This window comes from Podarcis liolepis (genome assembly GCF_965112155.1).
Source record: "Podarcis liolepis genome assembly, chromosome: 10".
Taxonomy (NCBI): Eukaryota; Metazoa; Chordata; class Lepidosauria; order Squamata; family Lacertidae; genus Podarcis; species Podarcis liolepis.
Genome location: NC_139562.1, coordinates 15,254,840 through 15,273,391, shown reverse-complemented (window position 1 = coordinate 15,273,391; position 18,552 = coordinate 15,254,840). Strand labels below are relative to the sequence as shown.

General features: G+C 40.6%; 1 protein-coding gene across 1 annotated transcript in view; it reads right to left on the bottom strand.

Moving 5' to 3' along the window:
- Positions 1-18,455, bottom strand: part of PLCZ1 (phospholipase C zeta 1) — a 48,476-nt gene extending 30,021 nt beyond the window's left edge. The window contains exons 1-5 of the mRNA XM_083461211.1: positions 18,080-18,455; positions 16,000-16,123; positions 11,526-11,757; positions 4,975-5,176; positions 3,567-3,711 (exon numbers count right to left, since the gene is read on the bottom strand). Of these exons, the coding sequence (XP_083317337.1) occupies positions 3,567-3,711; positions 4,975-5,176; positions 11,526-11,757; positions 16,000-16,123; positions 18,080-18,090 (714 nt within the window). The 5' untranslated portion in view covers positions 18,091-18,455. The remainder of the gene's footprint in view (positions 1-3,566; positions 3,712-4,974; positions 5,177-11,525; positions 11,758-15,999; positions 16,124-18,079) is intronic.
- Between the last annotated feature and the right edge of the window lie 97 nt (positions 18,456-18,552).

The window sequence follows — 18,552 nt, the reverse complement described above, 5'->3', positions numbered from 1 at the left end:
CTATGAGAAGCATGCACTGTTATCTGCAATAAAGATACGAAACAATACTGCGACATCTTATATCCCAGCTGATTTGTCTAGGCAGAAGCAACCACTCTCAAAGAAACGACAGTTCTCTTTTGTGCTACAGACCACACACAGGTGCTGTTCTGGGATTTGGGTATACATTTTACCTTACAGAACCAGTGGTGGTATTGTAATGTGTGTGCATCAGTGATAGGTTAAACTTCGAAGAGCTGCTTCAGGCATACCCAAGAACTCGGATATCCCCAAAGGGATTTTCTGGCTATTCCCCTTTACTCAAGTAAGGCCAATGCCATATTACAAACAGATTTGTGGGGGCTGGGAGGTGAGGTGAGGAGGCACACTCCTTTTCTAAAAGCAGTTTGTTGTATGGCATGGGGGGAGATGCTCTTAAGAGAAGCAGACAACCTAAGTCCCTTGGGAACTAGCAGCATGGTTCTCTGGACCTTGGCTATAGGCATTTTCCCTCACCCCACAATATTCCTTCAAGCATTCTCAGGACTGTATTGATGTGGTGATTTCTCATATGAACTAGGATCATCCTGGATACAGCTACTGATTTATGCGATGCTGGCAGCTTCAAGGCAAAGGGAACTGACCAAAAATAGCTATACCCGTGGGAAAGCTCAAGAGATATTCCATGGGGAAATGTGTGTGAGCATTACGTGGAAACAAAACTGGCCATGAAACAGCCCTACAGCTACAAACCGCAGCTTGTAAAGGATTTGGATATATGGTGAGTCATGTTCAGATTACTATCCTGAAGTTTCATTGTTGCTGCAGTGGAGACTGGTCCATTAGGGTGAATGAGTCACTTCCCCACCAACCTCACTCTGCTCTCAGAAAATCCCCACCTGCCTGACTCTCATTTGCAATTAAACCAGCTTTGCCATAGCAGGACTGGGGCAAAACTTTGGCTCTGGTTCCACCTTCTGTTAGTCTCTTTACCTTCTGCCCTACCAATCGCAATGGGTACCAACCACCACTGTGTTGCTTTAGTTTATGGTGCCAGCCAGACATAAACAAAGAGAAAAGAGTATCTTAAAATAAGTGTATACAAGATTTCCCTTAATAAATAAATGCCAGATATGTGCAAGAATTACTTTATATTTTTTTGGCTGTGTAATCTCCTTCAAAACCAACTGAACCAGATTGCCTTTTGATTTAAAATGCTAAAGTTTTAAGACTGACAGGTGAAAGCCTCTTTCATTTTTGTCCTTTGGCACCAGGTGGAAATAGTTTATCTGCCACATTTCATCTTATCCTTTGTTGAAGGGAAAATACTCCGGATTATCCCATTTTCTCTTCACGAGAATTCTGTGAAGTAAGCTAGGATGGGAAATTGAACTTGCCTGTGGCCACAAAGTAAGCTTCCTGGCAGAGCAAGGCCATCTTCAAAAGATTGTGCTGGTATAAACCATGGAAAGTGTGCGGAACTATTAGTGCCACTCCCACCAGCTGCACCTCCAAACTTCCCCAGATGACAATCCCATGGTTAGGTTCCCTCCTGGCCATATTATCAGACTGCCTTGCTTCTATATTGGTTGAAATTACAGCATATGCCAGATTCAAGGTTGCCCCAAAAGACCATTATTTGAAGCAAATTTCTAATAGGTCTGTGCAAAGCTGGGCCAGCCAATGTGAAATCCATATAATCAATTATAGACTGATTGTTGATGGTGTGCAAGATTGCAACCCCTATATTTGCAAAGTATTATAAATGAAGTTAAAGAGTGGGGCCTTCTGTTAGCTACTGTAGATCTCATATCCAAATATGTAATTCTCACCAATTTATTCAGGGAAATCCAATCATGGTCTTCCAGTTTTGTTTTGTTTTTAATTACAGGTTGATGCGTTGAGGAAGGTATGCACAGCTTTGAGATTTCAAACTATACCCACAACATTTTTGGGTGGGAGATATACCAGGATACCTGCAAATCTAATGTTTGTATACTGTGGCCAAGGAGAGTTGGAAATATTGTTCATCATGTACTGTATTGCTCCCTGTTAAATTCTCCTAGGATTAGTTTTTTTTTAAAAGAATTCTCCAGTTTCCTTTTTTTAATAATAGGGAGAAAACCTGTCATTTGTTGATGGATGAGGATAAATTCATGACATAATAAGGTTTCTACTTTTACATTAGAAGCCCAACTGATCAAGCAAAATTTCATTGTACAACATGGGGCCCCATGTGCTGTTAAAGTGGTGATGATGATGATGATGATGATTCAACGACCAATAGTTTTTCACAAATGCATTTGACTGACTGGCACTATTTGTTGTGGGAGTGAATTTCATAGGTTAACTATGAGCAATGAGAGTTAAGAAGTACCTCATTCTGCCTGTACTGAGTCTTCCAGCATTCAGCATCATTGGACACCCCTGAGTTTTAGTGTTTATTAGAGAGTGCCCTTTCTCTATCCACTTCTTGTCTCAGCTAAGCATGTGGAAAATCCCTCTTCTGACCTTACTACATTAAGTGGGAAAGTCAAGAGTGGCAAAGATGGTGCAGATGATGGGGGCAGATCTGGCCAAAACACACACACACACACACACACACACACACACACACACCTCCTGCACAGTTTATGTCCACACATGTTCAACAAATGCCAGAAGGCTACTGACATACTGGCTTTTTGCCCTCTGGTGACCTCTGCACTGCATCCCTGCTCTCAAACTGTTGCAACTTGTTTCATCTTGTGGGGATGGTTAAGGAATGGGCCAAATTACCTTCAGGTCCTTTCCAACACTCAGAATTCTCTAATTCATTTTCATTCACCTACCCACCCACAGCAAACATGGTTAAAACAGCAAAACCTGAAATGCACTATTTCTTAACATTATTAAGTTTAAGACATTTCTACACCACCTTTCATTTGCCCAAAGCTAAAATTCAAAAAGCAAATATCATTAGCATATTTGCACGGCAATGCTATGGATGCCTGCTCAGAAGGCAGTCCCACCGAGCTCAGGGAGACTTCAATCATATGCAAAAGTGTGTTGCAGAGATGGGGAACCAGTAGCTCACTTGATGTTGTTGGGCTCTTCTCTCCCATTAGCCCTAGCCAGCGTGGCCCATGGTCAGGGATGATGGGAACTGGAATTCAACAACATCTAGTTCGCCAACTGTGCTAGATGCAATTATCAGCTTAATTAAAAAAGAAAAGAAAACTAACAATAGTAAGAGAACAGCATAAAGATAAAATAAAACTCAGAAAACAATCAGAAACAGCAATAAATAATTACCATCCATAAGCATAGCTGTCAACATTTCCCTTTTCTTGCAAGAAATCCTATTTGGAATAAGGGAATTTCCCTTAAAAAATGGGAAATGTTGACAGCTATATCCATAAGAAAGAGCTTGGGCAAATATGAATTTTTCACCTATAGCTCTGCACAGACAGTGCCAGGCAAACATTCTTGGAGAAAGTTCCATGGGTAGGACACCATCACATACTCTATCTATGGCCAAAACTCTGAACGCACCTTGGTCATTGTGCTCTGTTAACCGACCTCCAATTTGTCACACATGTACCTACCAAAAAGGCATACTTGCTGATCACCTGGATGACGGTCTTAAAGCTAATTTTGCTTGTTAATGTATGTCCATGATAAACAACAGGATCATTGTTTGGTCCATCCCAGCAGTCAATTTCTAAGCAGCGGCATCCTTTCATTAGAGCACTAGAAAGAAAGAAAGAAAGAAAGAAAGAAAGAAAGAAAGAAAGAAAGAAAGAAAGAGGGTTGCTGTGAGGATAATACGGAGAGTGGGAGAGCCAGGTACCTCATCCTTGGAGAAAGGAGGAATATATGTAATAAAGGATCAAATCTCTACAAATGCAAAATAGCACCCTAGGTAGGTGATTTGGCTAGCACCCTTCTCTCTGACAAAGGGTGCTTTCATACAGTTGCTTACTGGGCGATGCGTGCTCCTTATGCATGCAATTTTTTCACAGCATCTATATTTCCCAGCATTGCTGGTATCTGCTTTGCCTTCCTCTGACTTTGACTCCTCCTAAGAACCTTACACTGTGAATAAAGCTACCCCACAACTCCCACTCCCATTAGGAACCATCACCTGAAGGATAGGACATGGATCCATTTGACTCACAGCAGCTTTTCAGAGAAAGCAGAGCTAGAGGCAACCCTTAGGCTGCCCAACTATGAAAGCTCACAAGTGGGGCCAGGCAATGGTGGAAACTACATCCCTGGTTTGCTGCTCTGAGCATCTTTGCATCCAGTTAAGAATGAGGGAGAAATTTCTATACCACTTTGCAATCAAATGGAAAGCAAAAATGCATATACCAGGGGAAAATGGGCAACAGTGAGTATATACTACAACATACTAAAATGTGTTGTATAAGAGGAAATTGCCTGCAAAAAATGTTTATTAGGCAAAATTGCATATAAAAATGTCTGTCTTAGGAGAGATATGCACTAAATGCTGGTGATTTTTTCATGAGGGCTTTTTAAACACACACACACAAACTGATGTGGAAATGTGGAGAATTGATATTAAGATTGGCAAAATAAGAAATCGAGAAACCAAAATTGACAGATTTACCCACCCCCTACATCCATTTTCTTATATTCATTCCATAAGGAGCTGGCTGGGATCCTAATCTGCTACAACTAACTTGCCCTCCTGCCAATACCCACATAGAGGCCTAGTTGGAAGAACATGTTATGTATGTATGTATGTATGTATGTATGTATGTATGTATGATCTGATTTCCATCATGCCTTTCTTCCTGAAAGAGCCCAGGGCAGCAAACACAGCAATGATTTTAAAAAACCCAAAAACTAAACACAATTTTAAAACATTATTTAAAAATAAAAGTTTAAAAACATTCTCAACCAGCAATCTGGCAGGAAAACATGAGGCGCTGCTTCTCTGAACTACTTATTCTACCTGATAAACTACTATTTTAAAATGGGCACAAATACCTTGCATAACCCCACAGGTGACTTGGCCCTATTAGCTGGTCAGATATGAGGTAGGTGTTGTGCGAGGATGAAATAAAGTATTCACACAGTGGACGGGTCATATCCTGGTAAACAGTTTTGTGCTCAGATTTAAATACCATGCATTCCTCAGATGTCATGTATCTTAGAAATCCTTCAAATGTCATCTGTGAATTTTTCTTTGCTGAAAGCCAGAATATTACAGGGAAAATAATTACATCTCTACCATGGTTCCTTACAGAATTAAGCAAATTTCAAACCATTTCAGACTAAATATGTTAATGCAACATGGAGCATGTGGGTGTCAAATCACATATAGAGGCTTTTGCTCTTATTTCAGGGATGAAGAATCTGTGGCCCTCCAGATGTTGTTGAACTCCTAACTTGCACCATCCTTGACTACCAGACTTGCTGGCTGAGGCTGACAAAAAGTGGTCCAGCATATGAAGGGTCCACCCAAGTTATCTCAAAAGAATATTGGAGATATATGATTTTGCTCATCAATATCCTGGATAACTACTGTAATGTGTGATATATGGGGCTGCTTTTGAAGAGCACTTAGTAAAACCAATTGGTACACAATGCAGCAGGCAGTTTTAGGGTTGACTGAGAGAATGTAAAGGGACCCCTGATCATTAGGTCCAGTCGTGGCCGACTCTAGGGTTGCGGCGCTCATCTCGCTTTATTGGCCGAGGGAGCCAGCGTACAGCTTCCGGGTCATGTGGCCAGCATGACTAAGCTGCTTCTGGCGAACCAGAGCAGCGTATGGAAACGCTGCTTACCTTCCCGCCGGAGTAGATACCTATTTATCTACTTGCACTTTGACGTGCTTTCAAACTGTTGGCAGGAGCAGGGACCGAGCAATGGGAGCTCACCCCGTCACGGGGATTCGAACCGCCGACGTTCTGATCGGCAAGTCCTAGGCTCTGTGGTTTAACCCACAGCGCCACCCGCGTATGCCATTAATCCATGCATATACACTGCGTGCATGTGTAACAAATAAACACAGCGCATGATCTTTGCAATCAACCCCAGTTGCCAGTGTGGCTCTGTTAAAAGTGCAAAGGCATATACTGGAATATTATGGAAGACCACTGTGATTTCAAGGCATTTTAGGTGGGGCAAAACATGCCTGGAAACTCTCTGTGGCATCCTGAGGCTTTTAAGCGCTTAATCCTATTTCTATCTTGTTTTTCTATAAAATATAATACTCTGAAAGTTAGTTATACATCGAGATGGTACCATGCGGAAATTTTAATCTCTATATAAGTCTCAGCAGGATCCCACAGCAACATCTGTTGACTCACATTAAGCTCATGGTCCCCTAGGATCCCAGGATCCTTTTCATATGTACTGCTAGTAAGCAGGCATCCTCTATCTTATATTTGACTCATTGACTCAACTCAGTTTGATGCAGCAGCAGAAAAAGACACCAGTATTCCAAGTGTGGCCTGACCAAGGCAGAACAGAGCAGTACTATTACTTCCCTTGATCTAGATACAATACTTCTGTTGATGCAGCCTAGAATAGCATTAGATATTAGCTAGAATAGCATGGGGGGGTGGAGACCTCAAAGTGGCTAACAAAAAGATAAAACAATAAAACTGAGAAAAAATGTTTTGTGTTGCAAACTGCCCTGAGATCTTCAGGTGAAGGGCACTATACAAATTTAATAAATAATAAAATTCATGACCATACTTTTAAACCATACAAAAAGTTCAATTCTCATGGATCATATAAGGACATTTGAGCTACTTTTTGTGGGTTGTAAAAAGTTTTGTCTTTATTGTGTTTGGTATTCAAATTTGCATTTGAGGCTGGGGGTGTTTATAGTGGGGAGAGAGAAAGAGTTTGAACCTTTTAAGAGGTGCAAAAGGGAGGAGACAGCTTGGTGTTCACAGAGTTGTGAAGTGCTTAGCCATCTTTATTTCTACATAAAGTACATTTTATCTTTACTTCTGTTCTTCCCTTTGATCCCAATTACTTCCAAGCCTCTCTTTCTTAGACTGCAAGCCCTTTGGGAAGAGAGAAACCATATTTTTCAAGGAGAAAGACTGTTCTGCATCTGAGCCCCTGGGAGAGGCAGGCTGTAGCTAATTAAATAACAACCCAATTCTTTGCTTTACTACAAAGTGGGAGAGGATAGGATTGGGCTGTTAGGCTCTTAGAAGCCGTGTAAGAAGGCGAGCCATCCCCTTGCGCCAGTGCTGAAAGCAAAACATGCATCTAAACTGTTCCAAACTTTCAGGAACATGTCCTTCCCAGCACCACTGTGTTGTAGGAACCTGGTATTGTTTTCCAGCACTGCTGGTCATAGGGGCCAGTAAGACAGATGCAAAATTAATATTCACCAAATATGTAGCTACATATCTTGTTTTTCCTAGAATAATTATGAGTGCAAGACCAACTCTTACTGGGGACAGAGGTTATTGCCTAACACAACTTGAAACATTGGGGGGGGATCCCAACCAGTGCCAATAGGGGATTACTTTCCTAAGACTCCTATTTGCCCGGGGACGGGGGCTGTATGTCACAATGTGGGGGTGTGAAGAGGTAAGTCTCCCCTCTTTGTGGACAGCCTTCCCAATAAGAATTGTGCTGCATGTCTGTCTCAAGAGACAATGGAAGAGAGTGCCATGGGGGGTAAAGTCAAACCATTGAAGAGTTACAGTGCTTGCTGTGGCTCTAGACACCGATATGGGAGAGACATGTTTTATTGGAGGTAGGGGAAATGAAGGGGTCCGGTAAAAGTAGCACACACAGCTGCCTGTTATGTACAAAGCCAACAACTACTTTGTCTGTACATTTTGTAAGGTAAAGGGTAAAGGGACCCCTGACAATTAAGTTCAGTCACGAACGACTCTGGAATTGCGGCGCTCATCTCTCTTTAAAGGCCGAGGGAGCCGCGTTTGTCCGCTTCCGCAGACAGTTTTTTCCGGGTCATGTGGCCAGCATTTTGTACTACAGGATATAACGGCATTTTTGTACAAAGTTATCATCCCATTGCCTGGATTTGCTTACACTGCAGTATACTAGCTGTGTCTACTCAGATGTAAGTCCCACTGAGTTCAATGAGACTTAGGGCTTATCCACACTGCCATACTTATCTTTTGCCCCAAGCTTTCAAGGCACAGGTCTGTGCTTTTAAACTCCAAATCTGAGTGAGCTTATTTTCATCTCAGCTTTCCCCACAAAGAAGCTCTCTTTAAAGCTGGAGCTCAATGAACGTCAATTCGGGTTTTCTGCAGATCGCTGTTTGCTCCAGTTCAGCAATAAAGAGCAGGCTTTCATGTGGAAAGCTATGGGGCGGGGAAAAGTGCTCAGACACAGAGCTTTAAAGTGTCAATCATGCCTGGAAAGCATGGAGGAAAGTTAAGTTTGGATAAGCCCTTACTCACAGGTAAGTGCAGCTAGGCCTATGTCTCAAATTGATAAAGTAAGACAGTTTCACTGGTTGACACTCTATCCACTATGAAACTCTCACTTTACAATAGCCTCCCCTTTCTTCCCACATTGTTGGTGCTGTGTTGCTGTTTTCTTCTGAGTAATTTGCAATTGCGATTCTGACTGCAGTTAAAAGGCAAATGATTGGCTCTGCATCTCATTCTGCAATTTTTAAGGCTCAATAACCAGGAAGAGTCACCAACAGTTCCTGAAGTACAACATAACAACCTATTGATTTGATACTTATTAATGATTTTGGGAAATGTGCTATAATTGGACTGTTCCCAAAAAGACATAAAATCTGCCCCTTGAGAACTGAATCTCCAGTAAAGATTGTGAGTTAACTTTTAAATCCATTTGAGTTTAAGTAGGGTCCAATGCTTGATGTGTAACTTCAAAAAGAAGAAGTCTGAATGATCACATATTGTACTTTGGCATGTGCACTAGAGCACAAATTGTAATATAAGATGCAGCCCAGAGACTGAGAATTCTTAGTGGCTCACATCAACAGACAGCTGAGGGGTGGGGGTCAAATGGCAGAGAATCAGAAAATTATAAAGGTGCAGTTCTGGGATTAAGGTTTTGAGATTGCGCTGTTACAATTTTTGTGTAGACAGCAGCCAACTGAGCTGGCACAATCTCACTCCCTTTAGAAGGTTTTTGCTTTAAGTGCACCACTCCACTTCTCTCATGTTTTACATCAGCTGAAGAAATGAGGCCACAACCATTATTTCTCTTTCCATCCTGACTAGTGTGAATAATTCATTTATGCCATTTTTGCAACATTTCCATGTAATATCCAAAAATATATTGCTAGTCATTTTCCCCCTGCTGTCTTTTCCTTGGGCTAATTTGACCTGTTTCCGTAACATGTTCCTTCTATATTCTTCTTTTCTTAAAAAAAAACCCTTTTTTGATCACTTCTGAACTTTATCCAAATTGGAGTTTTTAAAATACACTGTCCACAGCTGAATAGACTGTCACATAATGCATAGTAAACTGGCTCTGAAACTAACCAAAAAAACCTACATAAAAAGACCAAAATTCTTTTTTGGTTAATGAAGTCACTGACATTACTGACAAATAATATTTTGAGAGGGTCGGGCCAATTTTCCTGTGCTTCTCACACAAAATGTTTGAACAGAAGAACGTGGGTTCTCTGTAATAGCTTGAACAGCTAGAGGTAGAATGGGAAAGTATGGAAGTTACTGAAATACAGGGTTGATATTTCAATAACTTCCATACTTTCCCATTCTACCTCTAGCTGTTCAGGCTATTACAAAGAACCCACGTTTCAAGATGGATGGGCTCAGACTGCCCTACTTAACAGCCAGTGAACCAGACAATCCTTTCTGAAATCACTTTGTTCCTTACTTCTCAGATTATAATCACAAATTGTCTTCTTGTTCTCACAGTATCCAAAGGTAAATATATGCACCCCGTTTCAAAGATATATTTGCCTGGTTCTGCGTTTTTCTGATGCTGCAAGGTTCACATCCCTTTAGCCTTTTCTCATTGGAAAAATGAACATATTTGTTGTTTCCTTCTGTATCTCTTCCTAATGTACTGTGTGTTACTGGGGGTTGGGGTTGGGATACCTCTTCTAGGGAAGACTGTTCTACCTTCCCAAATGTTTAACTCACCTTGTAATTGGCATGGATTTTACCAATTTTGGGGGCTGTTGGGCTCATTTTTTGCTGTTTTATATTTGCTTTTGTATAGTCATTTGAGATTGTGTACTACTTTACTGTTGTTGTTGTTGTTGTTGTTGTTGTTGTTTTATTTTATAAGTTTATTATAATATACCTTGTACATTCCAGGAATAGGAAGACAAAATATTTACCTTTAAAATACTATTTCTCAGGCAACCAACGTTTTGTAAAGTACTCAAACTGTGAACGCACAATTATTTTACATCCATGCATTCTATTTTATGCATTGTTTCCAACAACTCTCTTGATTGCTAATCCTTGTAAGCATAATTGTTGATACTTTTTTAAAGCTTACATTATTTCAGATTTACCAGCGTTGGATTACACCTACTATTTCATTGCCTACCTGCTTGAAGCATTCTCTTAACTCTCTAAAGCTTACAGCTTTAAGCACATCTAGATGATATTTTTCTCCAAGCTACATAGCTTGTGATGTTGATCTAAACCTTTGCACAGAGATTGAGAAGGAGAGTTATACTTCAGTGATTTAAATGTATATGCCTCTGGCCTATTATGCCATTGTCTGTGAATTTCTACTGGTGGGTCTACAGGATCTGGAAGGTTACCAGGTTTCTGACCATACTTATTTATTTTTCATTCAACCTGTCCTACCAGCATTTTGACAGGCTGAGAAACTAGACTTGTCAATTGATCTTGGTTAGGTTGAATCAAGGCAAGATTGAAATATCAAAGGACTATTAATGTTATATTCAAAAGAGGGCACTAACTTCCCTCATTGAGGGAATCCAACTTTCCATAGTAATACAGGCCCATCCGGTGTGCCACTTGTTATCTGCATATTTGAGATGGCCACTATCTTTTCATCTGATCCAGTGACCATCATTTGCACCTTCCTAGTCAGGGCTGGACTACATCAGGCCCCCTTTATATAGCAGCCCATCTTACAATAGGTGAGTTGCTAACATCACATTATACAAGTGTTCTAGCATTTTCATTAGCTTTCTGTTGCTCTCCATAGATAATTCAATATGCTGGTTTTGATTTATTAAACTTTTCCAGCCTATGTATGTGAGAGATTTCCTCCTCAAACTGGGCCCAGAATTTTCCTCAGGAAAAATCAAAGGGTGAGGGAGATTAATGCGGGTCACTGCTCAAAGACACCACATGTACCTTTTGGTAACAGAGCCCAGTAGCACACAGTTCTCTTCCCCTTGTCTCATCTCACAGGACAAGACTGGAGGGGCGGTGTTGGGCACCACTTTCCAAAGGTACTCTGTGAACCTTTCAGTAATTGTACCCAAGAACAGACACTGTCCAACTTCAAGCTCTAGCATAAAAAATAGCTACCAGTGATTAATGCTAATAAAACTATTGTAAGAACAATTATGAAATTAGATATTTAAAAATCTAGTGTACCTTCTTCGATGGGCTCAAACTTTGCAATGAGTTGAGCAGCAACCACTTCATCAACTTCAGGCTGAAACTGTTCATTTCTAAGAAACTGGACTAGATTGGAAAGTGGGAGCAATTTGTGGTTCGGAGACTGAGTTTTGAAAAGATCATGGATTTCACATCTGTGTGCTATCGTACGATAAATTCCTCTAAAATCTTCTATAGTAATAGTTCCAGACTTCAATGAATCACTTGCCTGCTTAAAGGGGAGGGGGTGAGTTAAGAATAATGCGTAACAAAATGCACAGCATGACATCATTAATGCAAAAAGATAAGGACAGGCACTTCCATGCAACCGTTAGATACAGTACTTCTTAGACAGAAAATTTGTTTTTTTAAAAACTATCTATATATTTCTTTTATGGTGATAATGTTAAAAATGAACATAAAAAGTACTGCTGTATTAGACAAAAGGCCCACCTACTATAGCATTCTGTTTCCAACAGTGGCCAGCCAGGTATCTCCAAAACGTTTGCAGGAGGACATAAAAGCAACTAAGGATGAGAGATGTCTTCAAAACGTACACAGTCCACTTAAAAAACCTGCATGTTGAGCTCTTCAAATCTTATGAACCAGTGGAATGGGACTTTGGGGACACCAGGATCAGAGAAAAGGGCTATGTAGGGAAAGGGATGCTTTGCATTTCTCTGCATGGAAAGGCTTTTCTCTGATATAACCAAATGCAAGGTAGAGTGTGGTGGTTGTCACAGCTCTGGGTCATAGTAAAGCATACTTGTAAGTAGCATATAAGAACACCAGGCATAACACCTTGACTATGGTTTCTTTTCTGAGCCACATATTACCAACAAAGCTATAACAAGTAGACTAATAAAAATGCTTGTGAGCTAGTAAATTTCATTTGTGAAGTTGCAGTAAAGGCCTCCCTTTTATCCATTAGCTGTTTCATAAATTTTAAAGCTCCGTCAGGTGTTCTGCATTATTAATGTTCCTCTTACAACTTGTGGATACAGCCAATGAACATATCTGCATACTGTTGTGCAAAATTATCATTTGCAGTTAACCACAGGGAATATTACATGCTCTTGCACAGGCACACCATTAATTCTACACACTACTACAAAAACTGCAATCTTGCCATGTTTAATTGATAATATAATTTCTCTGAACAACAGTACTCAGATATAGGTCGGTTAACATGAGTGAAACTGATTTAAGGGACAATCTAAAGCCAAGATCTGCTGGGATGCCCAGCACAGCATAAGCCCCACATCCTCTGGCTCAGCCAGAGATACCCCAGTGTAACATCCTTATGCCGGCAGAGCTTTGCTCAGCTAACTAAAATGAAACCAATACTGTAGATAGTATGCTGGGATAAGCCCTGAAGAAAATGGGCATTCTGGGGGTGGAGCAGTGGTGGGTGGGGACTAACGGTGGGTCCCAACTCTGTTCAGCTCAACCACATGACCTGGCAACCCAGCGGAATATGCATCAGCAAAAAAGGGTGGTGTGAATCAAATTCTATTTTGAATGTTTGCTTTCCCTCTTGAAAGGCTTAGGCCAACTCAGCCAACCATAGCCCCACAATTGAACAGTTTCAAATAAAGGTAGGTTCCACCAGCTTTCTGTATTTAAAATGGCCTGTCAGGTTGTCATCCTAATTCTCCTTACTTGGGTGCAAGCCCTACTGAATTTCACTTATGTCCCTCTCATGTTAAAATGAGGAAAAAAGTCATTAACTTCCACTGATTTCAATGGGAATTAAGTGAAATGGCCTCTTACTCACAATTCTTAAAGGTTCTGACAAATAAAACTTCAGTCATAGTTTTTAAGCAACATATTTCTGACTACTTCCACTAAAGTCAGAGATATTATATTGGAGTTTTGAAGTACTGAAGTAGTAGCCTTTCAGACAGTTCTTAGTGATATCTGCCCTCACTCCCCATGACGTGCTTTGATCACACCAAGAGGCAGTAGCCCCATAAAACCTGTATAAATTAAGAGGCAGTGTTTCCTATTTGACGATAGCATTGGAGGGCAATGACCCATATTTTATTTCGTTTAATTTGCTTCGTACAACACATTTTCTCCTAAGCACCTTAAGGCATATCTTAGGCCCATGTGCTCCTATCCTTTCCCTTCTATTTGATTGCCCAAGGCATGAAATGCTGCTGTCTGTTTTCGTTTTTAGATGGTATGCATTAGGTTTAATTTACTCCTAATTGCCATTGTTGTTTCATATTGCTTGTAGCACACTTGCTATCTGATTGCTCCTTCCAAATCTAATTTAGAACAACTTCCAGAGGGGTAGTTACGGACTGCTTGCTTCCTTATAGCCCTGCCCGGTCACCGAGGTCTTCGGGGGAGTAAATGTTAGCAATCCCCAGGGCTTGGATGCACAGCTCATATTAATTCAATATTGTGGGTCCAATTTTCTGGAACTCCCTTCCTGCTGAGATCAGAAAGGTCCCCTCCCCACTGAACTTTCAGTGCCTAATAAATACCTTTTTATTTCAGCAGACACTTTAAGTCATTTCTGATTTTATAGTTAGGCACTTTCAAGTTGTTATTACAGTGAGCTTGTTTTATGGACATGCACATGTGTTTTAAGGGTGCTTAACTTTGACTGGATCGTGCCAATGGGTGAACACTGTAACTGAAGAAGGTATAAAGAAAAAGCACCTGGAAGAGAAAAGCAGCAGCAGGGACTATGAAAGTGGTGGTAAAGGCTGCATAAGAGATGGTTGGATATTGGCTGGGAGAAATGCAACAGAAAAAACACACAAATATTTTCAGGGAATAACATATGGAGCAAAAATGTAGGGGCATGATCCAGCAAAAACTGAGCATTTTAAACAAAAATTCCATATGTGTCCGTGGGGACCGATAAAAACATACTTAAATATTTATTGTTATCAACCTAATATTGACTGGATAGTGCCTCAAATTTGTAAAACATGTTTCTCTCCTATGGAATTAATGGCTTTTTTGACATCTGCATGAGAACTTAAAAAGCTTGTTTTGCACAGTAAAATAGGTTCGCATTGCCACTGCATTAAGAAGCAGAATCTTCATTCTGTACAAAAGCTACACATTCATAAAATTAAAATCAGGTAACTAAATTCTTCAACAAATGTATCCAGCTGAAAAGGATCTTAACTTTCCAACTCTCAAGAGGCAATAAATACAAGCTTATTTTGATTTTTCACACAGGAAATGTTACTTCATTTCATACAACAAATAAAGAGTCCTTACCATTGGAGAGGAAATGTTTATTTTTTAAAAAAAAATGTTTTGGTTTAAGAAGAGGAAATACATTTGAGAACATTAAGGTTAATTGTTTTTCCTTTTATATGCAGTTTATTTTAACTGTTTCATTAAAGTGACAAAATAGGCAGATGATATATAAACATATTTATATTTTAAAAGCAGTATTTAAATAACTGATTACGGCCATATAATTGTTACATATATGTATATATTTAGATAAACCACCAGTTACTTTTGTAACAGTCTGTTGGATACTGAAACAGGATAAATATGGAATTGTGTAACATTAGATAAGTCTGTCAAAAGTAACTTAAAATTTAAAAGGTAAAGGAGAAAAAGGGTACCCCCGACAGAGACTAATAATAATAATAATAATTATAATTATAATACTAATAATACTTTATTACTTATACCCCACCCATCTGGCTGGGCCTCCCCAGCAAATCTGGGTGGCTTCCAACAGGATATTAAAAACACAATAAAACATCAACTTCCCTGAACAGGGCTGCCTTCAGATGTCTTCTAAAAAATCAAATAGTTGTTTATTTCCTTGACATCTTACATAAAATGAGGATGAAAATATATCATTCCTTGTTGTGAGAATGATCTTTGACAGGCCAGCAGGAAGCCCTAGAGAAGCATTGTGTGGAAAATGCTGCATATGAGGGCCAAACTTTAAGTTCCATTGAAACTCCATACAGTATTACAAACTTCAGGATTGGGGACACAGCAGAGGGTGGAGAGGGAAGCTATGGCACTTTTGGTTGACATGCTCAGCATATAACATGCCATATGAATGAAAGAGGCTAGACTTTTGAGATGTTGAATGTATAAGGCCAATGCAAAATATGACCACAATGTGCCAGAAGGTGATGACCAAATATTGCTAGCTTGAGGAAAAGTCGATTCTGCAACAAGTTTTTCCTGTTCCGCTCTGCTGCTGCTTCTAGTACTGTTTAATATGTAATGACGTAACTCCAACAATGTGCTAGAAAGCACTGTACAGAACACAGTAATGACACAGTCCCCGACAGAGATTTTACAATACTGAACAGAGAATAATGTCTCCAAATATCATTGAACTCAGTGACAAACTAATCTGCTCAGTCTTTCACATATAGTAAATTCATCTTTAAAAACCTTATTTTAAAATAACAGTTTGCAGATTAATAGTACTTCCAATCCTATTCAGTTATACGGGTTTTCTCACCTTAAAAATGTATTTCACATGAACATAATCAAAGGGGATGTCAAATTTAGTAAGCAATTCCAAAGTACTTTCAAAATTAATCTTTCCTTTTCTAAACTTGTCATGGATGACGTTTAAAAACCACGTACATGGAAAACTAGTTAAGGAAATGAGCGATCTTTATTAAGCATTTATCATTTTTCTCCCTTAGCCAGATTGTGCTGGATCCCCAATCCCATCCTTCCCATTACACACAGTTTTATCCAGTGCTAGTCCTACTCATAGTAGACCCATTGAGGTTAATAGACATGACTAACACACATTCATTAACTTCAGTAAAAAAAAAAGGTAAAACTTCAGTAGTCTACTCTAAATACACCTTAGATACAACCCACAGGTTCCTGCACCAAGTCGCTTAGATTATAAAAGTGAACAGTGGGAGCATTGAAGAATATTGTTTTGTTATTTAAACCACTGTTTTAGATGTGTTTTTCTGCTATTTTTGTTATCTATGAATAATCCAAGGCACTGTGAAAATTGCTGCAACTGTAGGGCAAAACTATACAATTTAAATAAATGGACAGCTAATAGAAACACACAAGATAGGGTGCAATAATAGTAAAAGCAAAGATTAAAAGGTTCCTGTGATATATGTAATTTTTTTCCACTGGGACTGTATTAAGGGTCCAATATACTTCCAAACCTCAACACACAAAGATTTGTATAGGCTGCAATCCTACAGAAACATTTCCAAAAGTTCAACCCATTGCATTCAAGAGGGCTTTCTGCCATAGAGTGCTGCAGTGATAAACTGCCTCCAAAGTGCCCAGATATTCGTTTTGGGGGTTGGTTGTATTGGTGGTGCATTTCCTTCTGGAGAACTTTAGCACTATAGCGTATAAAGACTCCCCTACTGATCTATCTGCTTCCAGACTTTATATTGCAAACTTCTTGGTGCAGGGAAATCCTGAATGGTGCTTACAAATTCTACATGTCAACAGCACATAGTTCCCTAACAATTTCACCACACAGGTATCCCATGCTTCCTTGCAAAGCAGCTCCAGGCTGCGTATGTGGATAACCACTTAAAACGGTATTTCTGTGAATGAAGCATCGCTCCAACAGGGAGCACGAGTGGTCTCAAAACAGTTCATTGGGTTTTCCGGTATGTTGAGTAGGGTGCAATGCTCCTTACTTGGGAAAAGCTCTATCCCATTTCCCCAGGAATGGTTTGCCTTGAGTTTGAACTTAGCCTGATCTTTTATACCTTCCTTCCCTCCCCCTCCCCTTTTTATGAAGATTACCCGCTCTGGGATCCGACAGTTAATTCTCCCCTGGTCTCACTGGCCCAAATAGGACTAATTTAGCCAGCTAGCCCTGGTGATCGTCTAATGTTTATTGGATGGATTTCCCCCCTAAATTGATTTTTGAATTCTGAATTTATTGTTATTCACGTTTTATACTGTATTTTATGCTGTTTTTTGTTGCATCAATTAAGTGTTTTAAATTTGTTGGTAGCCACCCTGAGCCCGGTTTTCTGAACCAGGAAGGGTGGGGTATAAATAAAATTATTATTATTATTGAAATAAAAAAATTCCTTCCTGTAGCACCTTAAAGACCAACTAAGTTAGTTCTTGGTATAAGCTTTCGTGTGCATGCACACTTCTTCAGATACACTGAAACAGAAGTTGCCAGATCCTTCTTATTATTATTGAGTTACTGGTGCACTTTCTAGCAGTGGGTGAGACTGCCTCCTGCCATGTGCAATTCTGCAATTGGGTGGGTGAGTGTATATATATGCTATAGCTGTCAACCTTCCCTTTTTTTGCAGGAAATTCCCTTATTCCAGCACCGTTTCCCATTGCTTCCCACTGCTATCCCAGATTGTTAGAAATCCAGTAGACTGTCCTCGGGACAGGTGAGGCTGCTGATCCCTTATTTTCAAATCTGAAAGTTGACAGCTATGATATATGCATGTATATATGCATGCATGTATATATGTATGTGCAAACACCACAAGGACTGTGTGTATATGCATATACAACGTCCTTAACTCTCCCCCAGTGGTGCTGGGGGAATGAAAACAGTCTACGAAGGATATCTGGCTTCCATGGTGGTCGCTCCTCATGGCCTGTTGCCCTCGCTCCTGGCTTGATCGGGTGGTTCCAGCAGCTCCTGGCGCGGCATAGTTTTCGCCCCCCGCCCCTGGGCCAGCCAGGGGTCCGAGGGGCGCCAGGCAAACGCCCCTACCCAACCCCGCGCCCCCCCAAAGTGACGCTCCCCTTCCCTCCGTCCACGCAGACGAAGGGGAGCGGGGCGGGGGGGTAGGTGGGGAGAAAGTGAATGTTAAAAAAGGAATTGGGGGAGGGGAGGGGGGACAGGGCGGAGGCAAACGAGGAGGAGGCCAGCGGGCGGGGCGCGCGCCACGCGCGAGGGGGACCCGAAAGGAGGGGGATGATGCGCGCGCATGTGCGGCGCCGGGCGAACGCCTAGGAGGCACGCGGGGCTCTTGTGGCGTCACGAGGCCGCGTTCGACGCCAACGGTTTCCTCCAGCCAGCGCCCGTCACGTGGTT